Here is a 17015-nt window from a genome sequence, read left to right as displayed (position 1 = left end):
TGAAAGAAATTATTTTCTGGGAGGGAATTTTTATTAGCTGATTGTCCCAAGGCGTCACATGTTTTATCCCAGTCATTTAATTTTATTCTGTTTTCTTTCCCTTTAACCATCTTGAGACTAATTTAATTTATTCAAACAAAGAGTTTCCATTGTTTTATACCTCACTCGACGCCTCGGCAGCGGGCGCTAAAGTCGAGACGAGCCGTCTGCGATCGTTCTTCCACACACTCTGATTCTCCACCTGCGTTTTTAAATTATATGAATCTTTGTTTTTGTGTAACTTGACCTTCTTTTTTTTTTTGTTCTGTAGGGGTCAATGTGAAAAGAAGGTGTATCACGAATAGATTATTTGCCCTCCAAATTATTTTTTTTTTAAAAGCTGGTGAACCGAAGCATGAACACATTTTAGATCAATGTGTTTTCACAAAAACATCTTAACCTTAACCCGCTTTTTTTTTATTTTGGGGAGCTTTGAACTGCCTCACGATCGTCTTGAGAAGACGCCGTTTATTAACATTTTTATTTATAGGATATGGTTGAAAGCTCCAGTTTAAGTTCCAACAGTTTCAGAGGTGAAGAGTGAACTTTCAGGCTGAAGTTTGTCTGTCCAGTACAATGAAGTGAATACTTTTTATATAAAGGCTTTTTTATGTCTTCCCATTTCTGACGTGATTCTAAAAAGGTCTTAACGTTCAGTCGCCGCGCTGTGGACACGGACACACGACCCGAGCGTCTTTTCTGACTTTCAACGTATCGTATCTGCTGGAATATTCAGGCCGGTTTAACATCGAAGTCTTTTCAAAAGGACGACCGCTCGCTACTCGAGCCAACGGAAACCACAAACACTACTGGAGGTTTTTTTCAGCAACAGGGTTCCTTCTGATGAAACTCGCAGCGCTGCTGAATGTGCAATAATTTGAATCACGTAGTGAGATATCATCCGTCAGTATTATCGTCTTCATTTCAATGGTCTGAATACCAGCAGACGCTCCCCTCCCTTCACCCATCCACGTCCTTTTTTATTTTGTTGCTGCGGTTATATCTGATTTTATTTCCTTTGAGAGAAGGGACTCTTGTTCAGTGCCTCATTTTATTTATTCAATCATGTTTTTTTTCTCCAGAATTCATCAAATTTCCACCCCCGAAGAGGTCCTATCGTCACAAGGAACGTAAAACTGGGTGACGTTTTGTACCTTAATACAAATTAATGTCTCATCTGAGTCTTTAGCAAACATGGAGCAACATGTTGTTGCTGTCCAGTTGGGGGAAAAAAATCGTTGCATAGCTAAAGAAATCAGCGGCTTTCTTATAAATAAAATTGAATAAGAAGAGACGATATGTCAGCGGATCTTTCGATATGTCAGCTGATTTAAAACCTTTTTCTCATTTTAGGTTTGGCTTGAAAAAACAAAAGTAAATGATAAAAGTGATTACTAATGTGATTCTGAGGGATCGTTTTGGATCCGTCTTGGTTTTTCCTGCAGTCTTAATGATGACCACAGCCGTGTGTGTGTGTGTCTGTGTGTGTGTGTGTGAGAGAGAAAAGGCCTTATCGTCACATGAATACGTTGTACGCTCAGACGTGCCTTGTCGACGGGCCGGCGTCCTCGTTCTCTGCTGCTCTTCTCAGAGAAAAACTGAACTGGAGGGCGGAGAGCTCAGAGTCGTTTCTGTCCTTCCGGCTGTGATTTGCTTTTATTCCGCGTTACGAAAACATTTTTTTTATTTTTTATTCCACATATATCGTAAGCCTACTGGTTTGGCGACATTCTCTTGAAAATTAATATATAGTTCTATATATCTGGTGAAAATCTGTCCGCTTAAAAAAAAAAAAGAAACAGCAGAAGTTCACTCTGTGACTTTATACTCGACGCTTCCACGAGTCGCTTCCTTCCTCTTGTCAGTGAAGAGAGAGATCAGATTTCTTGTTCCCGACATGGATGATGACGACGAAGGAGAAATAACTGCATTTTTTTTTTGTGTGTGTGTTTTGTTTTAGTTACCAGCACACACACACACACACAAAGAATGACCTGAAATGGCAGTTGAGTGGTTTGTAGTGAGCTCGGGCTCCTTTTGATAAATACCAGTTGCTTCCATGTCTGTACTCAAAGTATGGAGAGTGAATTTTTATATATTTTTTGAGCCATTCCTGTCTGTTAAGTCTGAGGAAGAGATGTTTAAGAGTGAAGGGCCTCTCTCCCTCCATCCCTCTGGCCTGGCAGTGATGTAGCATGTACCTGAATCCCTCACGAGAGACCTGCTGTATTTCTGTCTTCACATCTATTTTGCCCCTTCTGCCTTCTTTGGAACATCATCAACATGCTGACTTTGTAATAAAGGAATTCTTTGACTTTTGAACAGACTTTTTCTTTTTGTTTCATACCTTGTATTAGTATTCTTTGGCGCGCATTACCGTATAAACCCTGGGAGGTATTCTTCGGCCGGGCACACGTGCAGAGATGTGATTGACTTGTTTAAATAAAGAGCAAAACAGTTGTGTTTAGATGGTACGACCAGCTGAGAACGGTTCAAACGGCACAGATTGTATCCAAACGTACCCATTTTAAGATCTTGCCTTTGCACAGTTTTGTTAAGTCGAACATCTTTCATCTCTATTTACTACTCGCACGACTTTGCACACCTCTGCCAATCCTACACAAGTGTTACCTTTGTGATACCAGTATTATAGTCGCTGCAGAGTCGCTTCACTGTGGCCACGTCGTGTCTGAGCGGGCGCCTGTGGTACTACTTCACTAGGAAATGGTTTGTTTGCACACTTTCTCAGTAAGGAGGCGTTCGACTCGCTCTGAGAAGCTTCGGCTAATTCATTATAATCTCCAGAAAAGAATCCGGACATTAAAAGTAAAAGAAAAAGAAATCTACTCGCAATAAGTTAAAAATCTTTTATTGTAGATTAAAAAGAGAGAGAAGATGGAAATCTAGAACAAAATCATCTTAAGAAATTCACAACCTCAGATGACTAAAGTATGTTCACATTGATACACAACAAAAGACACTTTCTATGTCACACTTTAACATATTTATATATTAAATGTGTGGGAAAAGCAGCAAAACAAACAGAAAATAGCTCCCAGGGTGGAAGTTACACCACCAGAACTTGAAAGACGAAGAGTAAATTAAAAGTGTTTTACAGGGGATGCATTATTTTAATTAAACTGAACCGATCATTAAAAGCAGTAATAGATCAAAACTTTTGCAGTGCAGGTGACTTTCATGAAATAATGAAGGGTGAGGAATACTGCAGCCATACAAGACAGTGTACAGACACATTGCCCTCTATTAGGCCCGTTTATGCACATTACTGACGCCTTTAATCTGACCAAGCAGATAAGAAAACGTCCCATTGGGTCCCTCAGCGCTTCCCATTAGAAGAGAAAATATCGAGGTTAGACACAAACATTGCACCGCCTGCCAGATGTCCATAAACAGAACTAAATTGTGCCTAATTGCGACAGCGCTTCAAGCTGTAAAGCGATAACGCATTTCCAAATCCTTTGCGGTTGATTGTGCGGTTCAGTGATTCAAGCGGAGCGTTTACAATTTAGACACGAAGTAGACCAATCTTTTAATCTGCACTGGCACTTTAATGCCCAGCGTAAACGGGTTCAATGCAATCTGTACGTTTGGAATGTGTTTCTTAGAGCTTAGGCGTCCATCTCCGTTACGACATATATATATATATATTCTGGCCTTCCCCTCGGTCCACCGTGTGCAACATCGAGACAAATCCCCCCCCCCCCGGCAGGCTGACGTGCACTTGGTGAACTGTTGAAACGCCTCGATTCAAAGTTTTGAAATTGACACTGAGGTGATGCGGAGTGGGGAATAATGGAACTAAAATGGAGTTACAGTTGGAAAGAGAGCAGCAAATATCTCCCAAACACACAAACCCAAAAGGGAAGAACGGGGGTGATGTCTGGACAGCGGCGGCTCAGTCCGAGTCCTCGTCGTCCAAATACTCTTCAGCGTTGCTGAGTGTGCGTGTGATGTCTGAAACAAGAGGAACGGATGATTGATGACGTGAATATTGCAATACTTCACCGCTTTAATGCATCTGCAAAACCGGAGCACTTTATATCATGATGTCTGTGGCGTCGTTTGCAAAAAAATGATCACTGTGTCAAGAGTCTCATTCATGATCCTTGAACAGTTCCTGACCTTTGGTGCTCCTCTCCAGCATTGTCATTATACTATAATACACACATACACACATAGTACATACTAGTGTGTGGCCTGCCTCAGTGATACTGTATGTGTGGGTGCAGCGAGGCTGCCCCCTAGCGGCAGCTGCACTTACTGTTTCCCTGCTTCTTCTTGAGGAGTGAAGCGCACATCGGGTTGGTGGACATCTCCAGGGCCAGCTTATTCTCGTTGTTCCTGATGTCCGTCCTCGGATCTGAAACAAACAAGAAGTAGAAAAACACACACTGAATTGATAAAACTGGACAGTCAGCTGTGCATTGTGTCATTCATTTGGAACCACACATTCTCTTTTTATGGTTCGAGTTAAAAACCCCAGAAGGAGCTTCATCTCTGTTGCTCCGCCTGCGCCGTTTCCATATTCTTCCAAACGAAGAAGATGACCCCCGGCGGCCCGAAATTCTCAACACGAGTCTGTGGCTCGATTCTCACCTTTGGTCAGCAACATTTCCACAATATCGGAATAACCCTTCCAGGCGGCGGCGTGAAGAGGAGTGTCCCCGAGTTTATTCTGAAACACAACGCATGGACGTCAGCCACAAACGAGCACTCAGACGTGTGTGACCCCGACCACGACTGTATGAAGCCTGAAGTACAGACGGCCGACTGGGGCCAGTGTGTGTGAATGTTAGGTGGAACCTTAGCCCCTCCCATCAGTGTATGAATGAGTGAAAGTGCTTTATAGAAGACTAGAAAAGAGCTGTACTAATACAGTTTACCATCAAAATAAATCACAAACCCTCACTGGACCTCTATAGACCACGAAGCCTGTGGACTACTTCTTGCAGCTGTTAACTTTTCGGAAACCGTGCGCGAAGATCTTCCTGCATCAATGTTAAGTCCGAGCATGCCCCATTCAGACAATCTTTTGGCATAAAATATGTAATTTTTCGACAGTTTTTTGACTGAAACTCCTTCCAAACAGGTCAATGCTTTGTTTTATTGTGATTTTTGTTGCAGATTCAGATTCTTTAAGTCCTAATCTTTCCAAAAAGGTGCCTTATTGACCGCTCAAGGAGGCGGTTTTGGGGGATTCTGGCTCATATCTTGCTGGTTGATCATAATTACAATCAAAATATCTTTTTAAAAAACACTGGGAAAAGGAGGTCATAATTGGTTTCACAGTTTCCAACGAGTTAAAGTAACATTCATAGAAGAATTGTAGAGATAATTTAGAGAATATTGTGAATAACTCACTAAATGTAATTCCTTAAGTAGCACAATGTTTTCACCCCTACACAGGAAAATCAGGTAACAAGATCTCTGTGTTTTTGACGCATCAGTTCATCTACTTTCATGCCTGAATTTGAGCTTTTAAACCCGACCTACCTGCTGGTTGAGCTCCACGTTGGGCTGGCTTAGCAACACCTCCACCACATCTGATAGAGGAGGGTAAGAAAGAAAAAAAAGAGAACTTTGAGCAACGGCTTGAGTGAAGAGTTCGACATGCATCACATAACAGTCACGTGGGGAACCAATGGAGGAACACAGAAGAACTGGAACACTTTCATAGTTCCTGTTTTTATGTACTTCATGGAAAATGAATAGTGCCAGTCTGACACAATTCAAGATTTATGGGATTACATGACACACTGCCTCAGCAAAGTACTGTACGCAATCAGTTTGTCAAAAGAAGGCCTGAAACCATTCTGTGTTTAACAATAAAAAAGGTAAATCTGAACATGTTTTGAACCTTTGTGTCCGCCGTGGCATGCCCAGTAGAGGGCAGTGTTTCCCGCTTTATCCAGCCCGTTGATGCCAACCTTGTTCTCCACACATTCCCTCAGCCAGCTCAGATTGCCTGTTTGAATAAACAAATATGAGCACACGACGCCTCCAGGGAGAAGGAATGCCTTTGATGACAATGTCGGCAAAAAATAAATTAGACATCACGTTGAAACAGACGTGTGTGTGAGATAGCAGTCGCACCTCGTTTGGCTGCTTCGTGCATTGGATTGTCGATAGACTCCGCCTGCTCCGCCACTAGAAAGACAAAACCAAGACTATTAGTGCCTTAGCTAAAGATTCACCGTCACGGTTAATCAAAGTCTGTCCGTCTCGATTGCTCACTCACCATAGTTACTTGGAATGAGTCCCGTCCTTCCTCGACATGTGCCCTTCCACCAATTACTGTCACTCTGGGGGATAGTCAGTAATTCAATTTAAAAGAGAGGCGGCAAACGAGTAGAGACACAAATAAAATGCAAGGAAAACTGTTACGTCGTTAAAAAGCAAATTGAGGCGTTTTTGTGACCGAAAGGTGGAAATCGAAACACAAAAAATGCAAAGAGTGCAAACACTGAGATTCCAAAGAAAGAGGAAGAAGAAGTGCAAAGTAAGGTTCGGACTGGACGGGACATGGAGAGGAAAGATGGCAGCAAAAGGCGCCGAGGCTTTTTTTTACTTACTGTGTCCGAGATGTACAAGAAGTCTCCTTCTTCAAAGAACAGCTCGTCGGGCTGAGATTAAAAACAAGACGAGGAGATTAATCTAGTGGTTTTCATGCATTTGCAGTATTCTACTACAGACTCTTGTGTGTTTGCATTTCATCCCCGTTTCCCCTCCTCATGGTTCACCACGAAGTGAACTCATCGAAACTGCTAAATTTCAATGTGGTTGACATAAAAAAAGAGGGATTAGTGACAGTTTAGTGGAGAAGGAATTATTATTTTCCTTTCAGTGGTTTGCTATTATTAGTTAGATGATAAATGTGATGGACATTTTTCTTGTAGTTTTTTGGTAATTCATAGACAAAGTCATTAAAGTGGGGTAGTCAGCAGTGATGTTTGTTTTTGGCATCATTGTGTAACAAATTGTATTGCAGCACGCTTCATAGAATATGCACCACACTTCAAAGAATATGCACCACGCTACAAAGAATATGCACCACGCTTCAAAGAATCAGATTGCGATGGTGATCGCGAGGCATTTATCAGAGTTTCTATCTGAATCACAATCCTGTTCTCTTTTCAAACTGATGTATTGACTTTTTGGAGGTGCTTGCAGGCCACAATATCAGAGATGGGAAAAAAAAAATGTCACGCTAAACTATGAGCGGCGTGTTCTCCTCCACCTCTGCAAACGCTTCTCTTTGACACCGACATTGTTTCTCATGTTTATTGTCAGATTAGTCTTTGTATTAATCCGTCCTATTTATAGGTTGCGTTGCGTAGTAGGGAGGTCAGTGCCAATGCTGGAAAAGCAACTTTGCCTGCAGGATATTCCGCCTTTGGATCTGGCTTCTACCACCTGAATGGAGGTGAACAAACATCTGCATTAGTAGAACGGCCGATAGAAACGCCCTCTCTCTGGAATGACTGACTCTGCGTGCACGTGGAAGTTGATTCAGGTCCTTGTTGATTCAGGGATTGTTTTGTGGCTTTTATTCTGCACAGTAAATTTTATTTAAAATGCTCACATACGGGAGTTAACAGTCTTTTTATTTATTAAAACCCATGGACGAGTACGTCAAGTTAATGGATGCCGTCTAGGCCATAAATCTCTTACCGTTCTGGGGTCAAAGGTGAACAGTGCTCGGAACACCTTGACTTGGCCTAGTCGAGAGAAAACAAAGAGATATCGTGTCAGACGAAATATTTACAGATAATAACTTCATCCCTGTATGCAAAAGAGTGGGGAACAAGTCAATATGAATATATAAAGTGAGATGAAAACCACACGTGCTACCACCCAACAGCTTTGTGCAATAAACTGCTTAGTTTTACTTTAATGAGCCAGCAGGCGAGCGCAGATCCTGGGCTTCTTTTTTTGTTTTTTCGCCATGAGAGGGTTGAGCTAGCTAAGCACAACTTCACACCGGAAAATACATTTTTATAGGCGACCAAAAATGTTATAGCCAACATTCATAAGCTGACAACACACGATGAGTGTTAGTGCTAAAGTAGACAGATGGAGGACGCCGTGGTAGAGACCTGTCAATCACAAGGTAGCCCCGCCCTAAAGTCTACCCTGCTTTATGCTCTGTTTAAACTCTAAATAGCACCATACATTACTAAATGAACATCATGCTGAATTGAAGAAGACTTGAGACCATAAACTCATGTTCAAAATGTTTACCAAGGCAAAAAATATATAGTGAGAAGAAGAGAAGTGAAGTCATTTTCTGACAGACTTCTGTGAGATCCGCCTTTCATATTATTTATTTTGGATATGTTGGAGGTGACCTTGATGGCTGATTGAAAGGATGCAAAATGTAAGGCACTTTCACATTGGCTTCACCTTTCAAAAGCGTAAGTTGCCGCCTAAATAAATCAGAAAAGTGTCAGCATCATCAATCAACTGACTCAATGTGCATGTGACATGACAGCATGTGGTCCTCCCTGAGCAATGCAACCTGCCCTGATACACACTCACTGACACGCACACACACATCCCCCTAATGTCGGCTGTGCTGCGGCACACAACGAGTTACCAACGCGGTCTTAGCCAATAACTAGTTCATGGAGACCAACGCAGGAGCTTAAAGAAGCACTGCCACATGTCACAAGTACTTTAACACATCTACCAACTCCTGATTTCTGGGATGAAAGTTAAACGATGGCTGAAGTTGTGTGCAGTACTGTGTATTCGCTAAATACCCGCAAGGTTTACTAAACAGACTAATGAGCTCGATACCCTGAGAGCCAACGTTTAAAGTTTTCTGATTTGCATTGGTTTTGTAGATAAACATCACTGAGTGCTTCACTGTTTATTTACTTCCCTTTCAAAGATGTGTCTTGCTCTGCAGGGCCTTATTGGATATGTCCATAACAATGCTTTCACACAATATCACACAAACAAACACACACACACACACACACACACACACACACACACACGGAGGAAGTCTGCAAATTAGCCTACATTATTAAAAAAAATGTTTTGTTTGTATATGTATTTTTGTGTATTCCTCTTTTGTTTTCTTAGAGTTGGATTTACTTAAAGGGAAGAGACAAAAAAAAGAAACATCCTCGCAAGCTCGACTTTGAACAAAGTGTAATAAAGACACGGCTGACCCGTGAAAGGCCTCTCTCTAAATGTGTGCTGATAATGCACGAGAAGCATCAGATTCTGGAGACAAAACGTCTGGTAAATGGCGATCGCTTGAGCCAACAGGCCTCGACGTCGGAGAGCTGCTCCTCCCCTCTGCTGTCGGCCAGGTTTGCTGTTTCGCCAGCACACTGTCTCAGTGTCTCAGAATGAGAGAGGCTTCTGTTCGACGCGGCCACCGCGTCGACTCTGCAGGCCCGGTCACGTCGCCCTGAAACACACCGAGGCCTGTGCCGACTCGTCCATGCTCCCTTCTGGATTTTAAAAAGCCTGGAGGCTCCTACGAAGACTCATTCGAGCTAAAGAAATGCAAGAAAAAATACAAAGAAAACAAATCTCCTGAGAGCGAGCAAAACATTGCCCGTGTGTTTTATGTTGCTTGTGGGCTTTTGATAATTTCCAGCTGTGTTATTTCATTGCGAGAGCGACTCCAGCAGTGTAGTCTTGGCCCATTCCTGTGCAAAAAAAAAAGCCCAACCCCCAAAAACCTGTCAAAGTCTCCAAAAATACAACACCAGGAGTCATAAGAACGGAGATCATATGGCTCGCACACAGATCTCTAGTCTTGCTCTCTGCATTCCTGGTTAACCCCCAAAACTGACACGATTATCCTCTTATAAAAGTACTAATTAGAGAAAAGAAGGTAACACAAAGAAAATGAAGTCACAAGCCTGGTCCTGTAAGTTAGCTTACATTGTTCAGGGGTGTAAGTGGCCTCGAACACCACAACAACAACAACAACAACAAACAAAAGGTATCATGGGACATAAGCTCAAGAGCTCTTCAAGAACCCACTAGAGAAAAAAGGTTGTCATTGCTCTTTGTAGAGATACATAACGTCCTTAATTTCTCTCCTGCAAGCTGCTCACGATCCAGGAGGGGACTGGACCTGCCGTCCCAACCAGGTGTGTTTGTCACAGGGTTGACGAGTATGAGTTTTACTGTCGTTTTTTAGTTTTACTGTTCTCGTTTTCCTCCTCGGTGGGCCACAGCCAGCGGGCTAAAACGCGACACGCCTTCAACGTGCTACACATAAAAACAGGATTTAAAAAACAGTTAAGAAAACATTAAAACAGTCAAAAAGCTAAATAAAAATGTATTGAAAGTTGCATGCGTTTGTTAACAATGTGCCGAGTTTGATTCTTGAAGTTACTCTTGACTTCTCTTCTTTAACACCTGCCATTGCCTGATGGATGTGACTTTAGTGAGTACACCTTATAGGCATCACACGTTGGCCATGCAATAAATATAAATCCTGCCTTGGGGAAGTTTGTGTTTTTTAAAACTGTTTTTAGAAAAGTGTTGATTCAACTGCGTGGACATTTTGGTGAGTTTCTACTATTTCGTCCACTTCATTTAGTGTATATCAGTGAAGGTGGACTAAAAATGTAATGTTTGTTCAAACTCAAGCTTATGATGATTATTATTTTTCTGTTTGTCTCTTCCTCGTTAGTATATTCAACTAAGAAAACACCAAAAGAAAAATATATACTCTACAGCATATACGTCACTTAAATGTATGGTTTTAATCAATGTAGGCTTATTATATATGAAGCTAATCTGCAGCCTTCAAGCTCTGTGTGTGTTTAACTGAATGTGAAGATGTTTTTGCTCCTTTTCTTTTTGTACACCTGTAATAACACCTGTTGCACAGAAAAAACTCTGACAAGGTAAATGCTATACTTTCCTATTCAAAGTCATGCACACAAACCATATGAATTCACCGAACATGTATTTTTTTTTTGTTGTTTTAATGTGTGAAGTAAATTATCCAGGAGGCATATACCAGAATAGCTTGCCAGGAAGTTATCTGCTGTCATTAAACTCGTGCTCTCACTGTCACCTCCTCACCTACGACCTAAAAAAGCCACACGGTGACTGCACTCTTCTAGCAGTGAGTGATGGAAATGGGGAAGTCACAGAGGCCTTGCAGCTAAAGAGCCGGATCCCCCTGTCAATCAGCGGCGGAGGCTTTTTTTTTTTTTTTTACCAGCTCAACTGACGCGCGCGCTCCGCACGTTGACGCGAATCAGAGTTCATGAGCTTTCCGTCCACTGTGACATGAACTTTTTTAACAGAAAACTCACGACAAAAGTCAGCATTTCATCGCTGTATATCTTCCTCTCGCTCGCTCTCTGGGAGTGCTCACCGTCCGCCCATTTTTATGCTCACGCACCGCCAACAAGGTGTGTAAACTAGTCCTCGCGAGAGGGAACAAGCTGAAAGTTGACCGTTTAAAAGAAGAAGGACAAACCTCCGCAGCGGGGGGCTCTTACCTGGCTTGGCCGGCTTGGGGGGTGGCTTCGACATTTGCGAGGCTCAGAGATGAAATAGAAACGAAACCTTGCGGTGCGTTCAACTTCTGTCACAGGCGTCGTGGGTGTGTGGACACTTTGCTGCCAATGAGGAAGTGAGTGCATGTAGCGCTGCGCAGCTAGGCGGAAAAGTTCTGCCGCGCATGCGCGCAGCGAAATACGTTTAGATAGCGAGATGAATGGATGGATGGAAAGAAAGATAGCTATATGGATGGATATAAATATAGAAAGATGGATGGAAAGAAGGATAGCTATATGGATGGATATAAATATAGAAAGATGGATGGAAAGAAGGATAGCTATATGGATGGATATAAATATAGAAAGATGGATGGAAAGAAGGATAGCTAGATGGATGGATATAAAAAGATGGATGGAAAGATAGATAGATAGATAGATAGATAGATAGAAAAGAAGGATAGATTGATTGAAAAGAAGGATAGCTAGATGGATGGATATAAATATAGATAGATAGATATATAGATAGATGGATTGAAAAGAAGGATAGATAGATGGAAAGAAGGATAGCTAGATGGATGGATTTAAATATAGAAAGATAGATGGAAATATAAATAGATGAATAGATGGATTGAAAAGAAGGATAGATAGAAGAAAAGGATAGATGGATGGATATAAATATAGAAAGATGGATGGAAAGACAGAGAGACAGACAGACAGACAGACAGACAGACAGATAGATGGATGGAGATAGATAGATAGATAGATAGATAGATAGATAGATAGATAGATAGATAGATAGATAGATAGATAGATAGATAGATGGATGGAGATAGATAGATAGATAGATAGATAGATAGATAGATAGATAGATAGATAGATAGATAGATAGATAGATAGATAGATGGAAAAATGAGAGATCCGAATCAGAACCATTTATTGCCAAGTGAGTTTGCACAAACAAGGAAATTTTTCTGGCAGAAGGTGCTCAACATTTCACAACAACAACAATAACAATAGACATTTAACTATAAAATACATTTTAAAAAGAAATATATATTTATATCTATCTACAGATAATACAAAAGATGGATAGATTGATTGATTCACCATGTCGTAACACTATTGATTTGGACTGTATACCACGTGTACTGTCGGTCTTTTGACGTAACAGCTCCACCAGCGAACCACGAGCGTCCAGTAGCGGAACAGCGTGAGTAAAGTGGGTCCCGGAGTTTCTGCAGCGAACCTGTGCCCTGTAGTTCAGTCTGCACACGAGCCGGTAATCCTCGCAAACACTGACATGAAGACACTAGTCGTGGGAGTCGGCGGGTAAGTAAGTCCCGAGGAGGTTGCTGTGTAAACCGCATGCCTTGTATTGTTCTCCTTCAGTTATTCCTCCTCCACATGGCTTAGACAGCATTTCGCTCGCATGGTTTTCACACCACATGAAGGGAACTCTTTGCCACAGCTTCACGCATACATTTAACAAGTAAGTTTCGAGACGCTGAAATGCTTCTCGGTGCTTTATTGTGTATGTAGCCCAGCATGCACACTCTCCCCCTTAACCCTCCCCTCCCCTCACACTGGGCTACGTCATCGGGTCAGTTCAGCGCGTGACAGCGTATGTGGCAGAAAAGACTCATGATAAGAGGTGTTTTGGAGCACAGAGACTCATGAGAGGTTTGTGTTTATTGTGACACTAACTCACTCTATACACAAGTGTCGAGGCGTTAGAAAATTACAAGTGAATTCTTTGAAATCCTAGTTTGTTTGTAAATGCAGACGCTCAGTAGAAGTGGCTCATGCACACGGCCTGCAAGATGCATTACATCAGGATGCACACATTGATGTAGAGTCAACTCTTTGAAGGATTTCTTTACTTTATTTTGTCAAATATTAACGCACCAGGTTGAAAGCAGTGCTTCACTTGTGTATACATGCACACGCAACAGTTATGTCACAGTTAGCTTACTGCAGACTGATTTTTTTGTTTTGTTAAGGTCTTTTTATTTTACATAAACAAAGCACTTTTTGATGAGGATCCCTTAAATGTGTGTTTTCTGCAAATTTTCTCCGACCTATATTTTTACTGTTTAAAAAAAGGAAACATTTCCGTACTGCAATTTCTTATTCTTTACTGTCTGGCACATACAGCAACTGACATATCTGCGCATTGTTTTTTCTTTCAGGGTGACGAATGGTGGGAAATCTACTCTCTCCAAGAGTTTACACCAGCAGATACCCAACAGCTGTCTCATTGCACAGGATTCATATTTCAAGGTAGACTCTAAACAAATCCATATCGTACCTTTTTACACGATGTCAGTTCTGCCGTATTACAGAGCTCGAGTGATCACAGTGGACGCTCTTTTCTCCAGGATGATTCTGTGGTACCAGTGGACAGCAACGGGTTCAAGCAATATGACAGTAAGGACACTTTCAACGGTCTCTTCTCGACATCAAGACATTTTCGGTGCGGCTGTAGGCCGTCGATTCATCCATCTGAAAATGGAGGATAGATTCATGCATGAATGGGGATGCAAGGAGCTATACAATTAGGAACACGGCGGCCATGTTCTTGGGATTTTTTTCTAGGGATTTGGGAGTTTTATCCGCCTGGGGAGGTTGTGAAAATCTACAAATGGCCGGCAGATAAATGTAAATCTCCAATATGTTTATATAAGTGAAAACTTCTTGCACAAGAGATTTTACAAGTTATTCGTAAGATTATTTAGACCCTTATAAAATATCCTAAAATAGTGAAAATGATGAATTCCAGTGTCCCATTCAAATGTTATAAAAACAGAAAACTCTCAGATGTGAGAAGCTGGAACCGGACTTCGGCGTTGAGCTGATAACTTTCATCTGATGTAGTGATTAAAAATGCACTTTGGTGAGCGGGCAAAGAAACTCCTTCTCGCTGCGTTCTGTTGAAGTACTGGACGCGCTGAACATGGACACGATGATGAGCGACGTCGACTCGTGGCGAAGAGATCCTGAGGCGTTCCTGCGCCGGCGAGGCCTGAACCCAGAGCGCGCCACGCCGTCAGAGGACGAGGAAGTGTTTGTGCTGATAGTGGAGGGCTTCCTCATTTTCAACCACCGGTATGAGGGGGGTTCAAAAGTTTGTAATTTACAGTTTATCATCAGAAAGTTCCCAAGAAATAACTATGCAACTTGATAAAACATCTCTCTTCTTAACAATAGCAATAATCATGAGGTATTCTAGGTCCTAATGCGGTGACTAACTTGTGTTTTTTTTTACCTTTCCAGGCCTCTGAATGAGCTGTTTTACAAAAGATACTCCATTGAAATACCTTACGACGTCTGCAAAAGGAGACGAAGGTGCCCACTTGTCTTTTCTGCTTCTACCTTTTTTTTAATACATTGATTTGTACATTAAGTTATGTTCGAGCTGCAGAATGGGTAAGTTCTTCCCTTCTTTGATTGACAGCTTGAGGGTGTACACGCCCCCCGATCCTCCCGGGTACTTTGATGGATACGTGTGGCCGATGCACCTGAAAAACCGGCAGGAGATGGAGAGCTCGGGGTCCGAAATTTGTGAGGATCCAGTCAAAAGATGCCGCACACCGAAGCACATTCACTGGTTATCGAGATGAAAATGACTGATTTTATCTGTTTGTTTGTTTTTTTCTCAGTGTTTCTGGATGGACTGAAGCCAAAAGAAGAACTGCTGGCTGACGTGTATGAAGACGTTCGTCAGGAAATAAAAAGGCTGAGGGGTGCGTGGCAAACGATATTAAACGAATACATGGACAACAAATCCATATTACTTGTTTTGGATTCAATGGTATGAAACTGTGACTTAAGTCTTCAAGACTCTTTTAGTTTAAAATACTCAAACTAATGTCATTTTGTGTGTTTCGTTTGCAGAGGAAGACTGATCCGGTCCGAAGTTGCTGCCGCGCCCGCAGATGTCAGGAAAGTACGTCTTTTAGACGAATGTGTCACTGAAGGGACCAAAACCAAGTGTTGATGTCGATGTAATACTTACGATAGGTAATACGGCTGAAAAGATTTTATTTTTAAACCTGTGTATGATAATTAACTGACGCTGTAAAGACTGAGTCTTTTAAGTCATTTTAAAGTTAGGACGCACTCTGAGAAATGTAAATATGTGACGTTTTTGTCGTTGGCGCTAAATACAATCGACATAAAGTTGACTAATGTGACATCACAATGTCTTATATCTCACTGCGTTGTTTTAACAATGATGCATAAAGGATTTGTCCTTATACACATGTACATAGTGTGTACATGTTGCGTTAACTCGTGATGTAAATCCAGCTAAACAAATACATGAAGTGTGCATCATTGTCAAATGTCAGTTTTCACTCGTATTTTGGATATACAACAAATATTAAACAATAATAATTGCATGGTGTGGTTTGGTGAGCATCATTTTTCGTTATGTATTTTTTGCCAAAGACTACAACTGTGAATTTGTATCATTTTGTCTCCACCTGGTGGTTCATCCTGATAAACTGGAGGCAGACGAGTGACCGACTTTTCACCCGAATACAAAGCTCTATTCATCTCTCACCGCCAGCAAGAGATACGGAGAGAAATCACACGTTAACACTTCTAAAACTATTTTTACTTTATTATCATGAAACCGATTTAAATAAAATGTGTGCCTGACATGCCCCAAGGCCCCTGTTGACCTTTTCACTTCCAACTTCCCATTAAACTCTGTGCACACATGGCAGCTTTATAATATTCAAAGACCCATAAACAGCCTGTAACATACTGGAATAACATTTTACAGCCTTTTTGTTCTTCTTCTGCGTCACATAGTTTGCTGTAATTTGATTCAGAAGCACTTGTTTTTTCGGAATATGCACCATGTTAGTATCATATTAACAAGAATAATACTAAATCATCTCCTTACATCTGACATGCACCTAATCTGGGACATTCGGGAAGGTCCTTAAATACATTTTCCCCCACTTTTGCCCAGTTAATCCAGCCCAAACGCTTTTGTTCATCAGACTAGATCTGAAAAGAAAACCGCTACAGTGGACTAGAGTTTACCACCAGTTGTGTGGAAGGTTTGTTTGTTGAATTTGTGTCATTTTGCACCAACAACCCCATGAGTGATGTCTCTGTTTCATCTTGCTTCAACTGGAAAACGGGACTCATTGCAGTCAACATAATCTCGTCTGTGACAGCAACTGCATTGCTTCCAGGATTATTTTTTTTAAAGGAAGTAATTTCAGTGATGGTCATTTTATTCCACTACAGAGATATGCTGCGTGTTAATCTGAAATAAAGCAGGTTTTCCATCTATTCATTTCATTAAAATAGAGAGAACACGCCTGGAGTGATGCTACAAGAGTCTTTGTCAGCTTTTTTTTCGTAGAAAGTTTGGCTTTAGACTGTGCAACACGCTCCCCCTCCTTTTTAAAAATCCTATAAATAGAAAAGCCTGCTTTGATTCTCAAG

The 17015-nt window shown here is 41.5% G+C and overlaps 2 protein-coding genes across 6 annotated transcripts; one reads left to right on the top strand and one right to left on the bottom strand.

The window, feature by feature from the left end:
• Positions 1-2892: 2892 nt before the first annotated feature.
• ostf1 (osteoclast stimulating factor 1) lies at positions 2893-11706 on the bottom strand. Its single transcript, XM_068566412.1, has 10 exons — positions 11550-11706; positions 7732-7778; positions 6633-6683; positions 6299-6362; positions 6154-6207; positions 5918-6025; positions 5554-5603; positions 4657-4735; positions 4322-4420; positions 2893-4014 (listed from the first exon to the last, which is right to left on the bottom strand). Exons 1-10 carry the CDS (start codon positions 11581-11583, stop codon positions 3956-3958), a joined length of 645 nt encoding a protein of 214 aa, XP_068422513.1. The 5' UTR covers positions 11584-11706; the 3' UTR covers positions 2893-3955.
• On the top strand, positions 11293-15949 carry nmrk1 (nicotinamide riboside kinase 1). Of its 5 annotated transcripts, none has more exons than XM_068566407.1 (9): positions 11317-11683; positions 12721-12878; positions 13739-13829; positions 13928-13976; positions 14486-14654; positions 14823-14894; positions 15004-15110; positions 15209-15360; positions 15444-15949. In XM_068566407.1, exons 2-9 carry the CDS (start codon positions 12850-12852, stop codon positions 15522-15524), a joined length of 750 nt encoding a protein of 249 aa, XP_068422508.1. In that variant the 5' UTR covers positions 11317-11683; positions 12721-12849; the 3' UTR covers positions 15525-15949. The 5 variants fall into 5 exon arrangements, with proteins under 5 accessions (XP_068422512.1, XP_068422510.1, XP_068422507.1 ...); XM_068566408.1 differs by having other exon boundaries at positions 11320-11459; XM_068566411.1 differs by lacking the exon at positions 12721-12878 and having other exon boundaries at positions 11293-11459; positions 15209-15292; positions 15450-15949.
• The last annotated feature ends 1066 nt before the right edge of the window (positions 15950-17015 follow it).

Source organism: Clinocottus analis, unplaced genomic scaffold (genome assembly GCF_023055335.1).
Source record: "Clinocottus analis isolate CAN_PGR_092001 unplaced genomic scaffold, fCliAna1.0.p SCAF_7, whole genome shotgun sequence".
NCBI classification, from domain to species: domain Eukaryota; kingdom Metazoa; phylum Chordata; class Actinopteri; order Perciformes; family Cottidae; genus Clinocottus; species Clinocottus analis.
The sequence above is the reverse complement of the archived record's forward strand: the minus strand, read 5'-3'. Positions and strand labels throughout refer to the sequence as shown.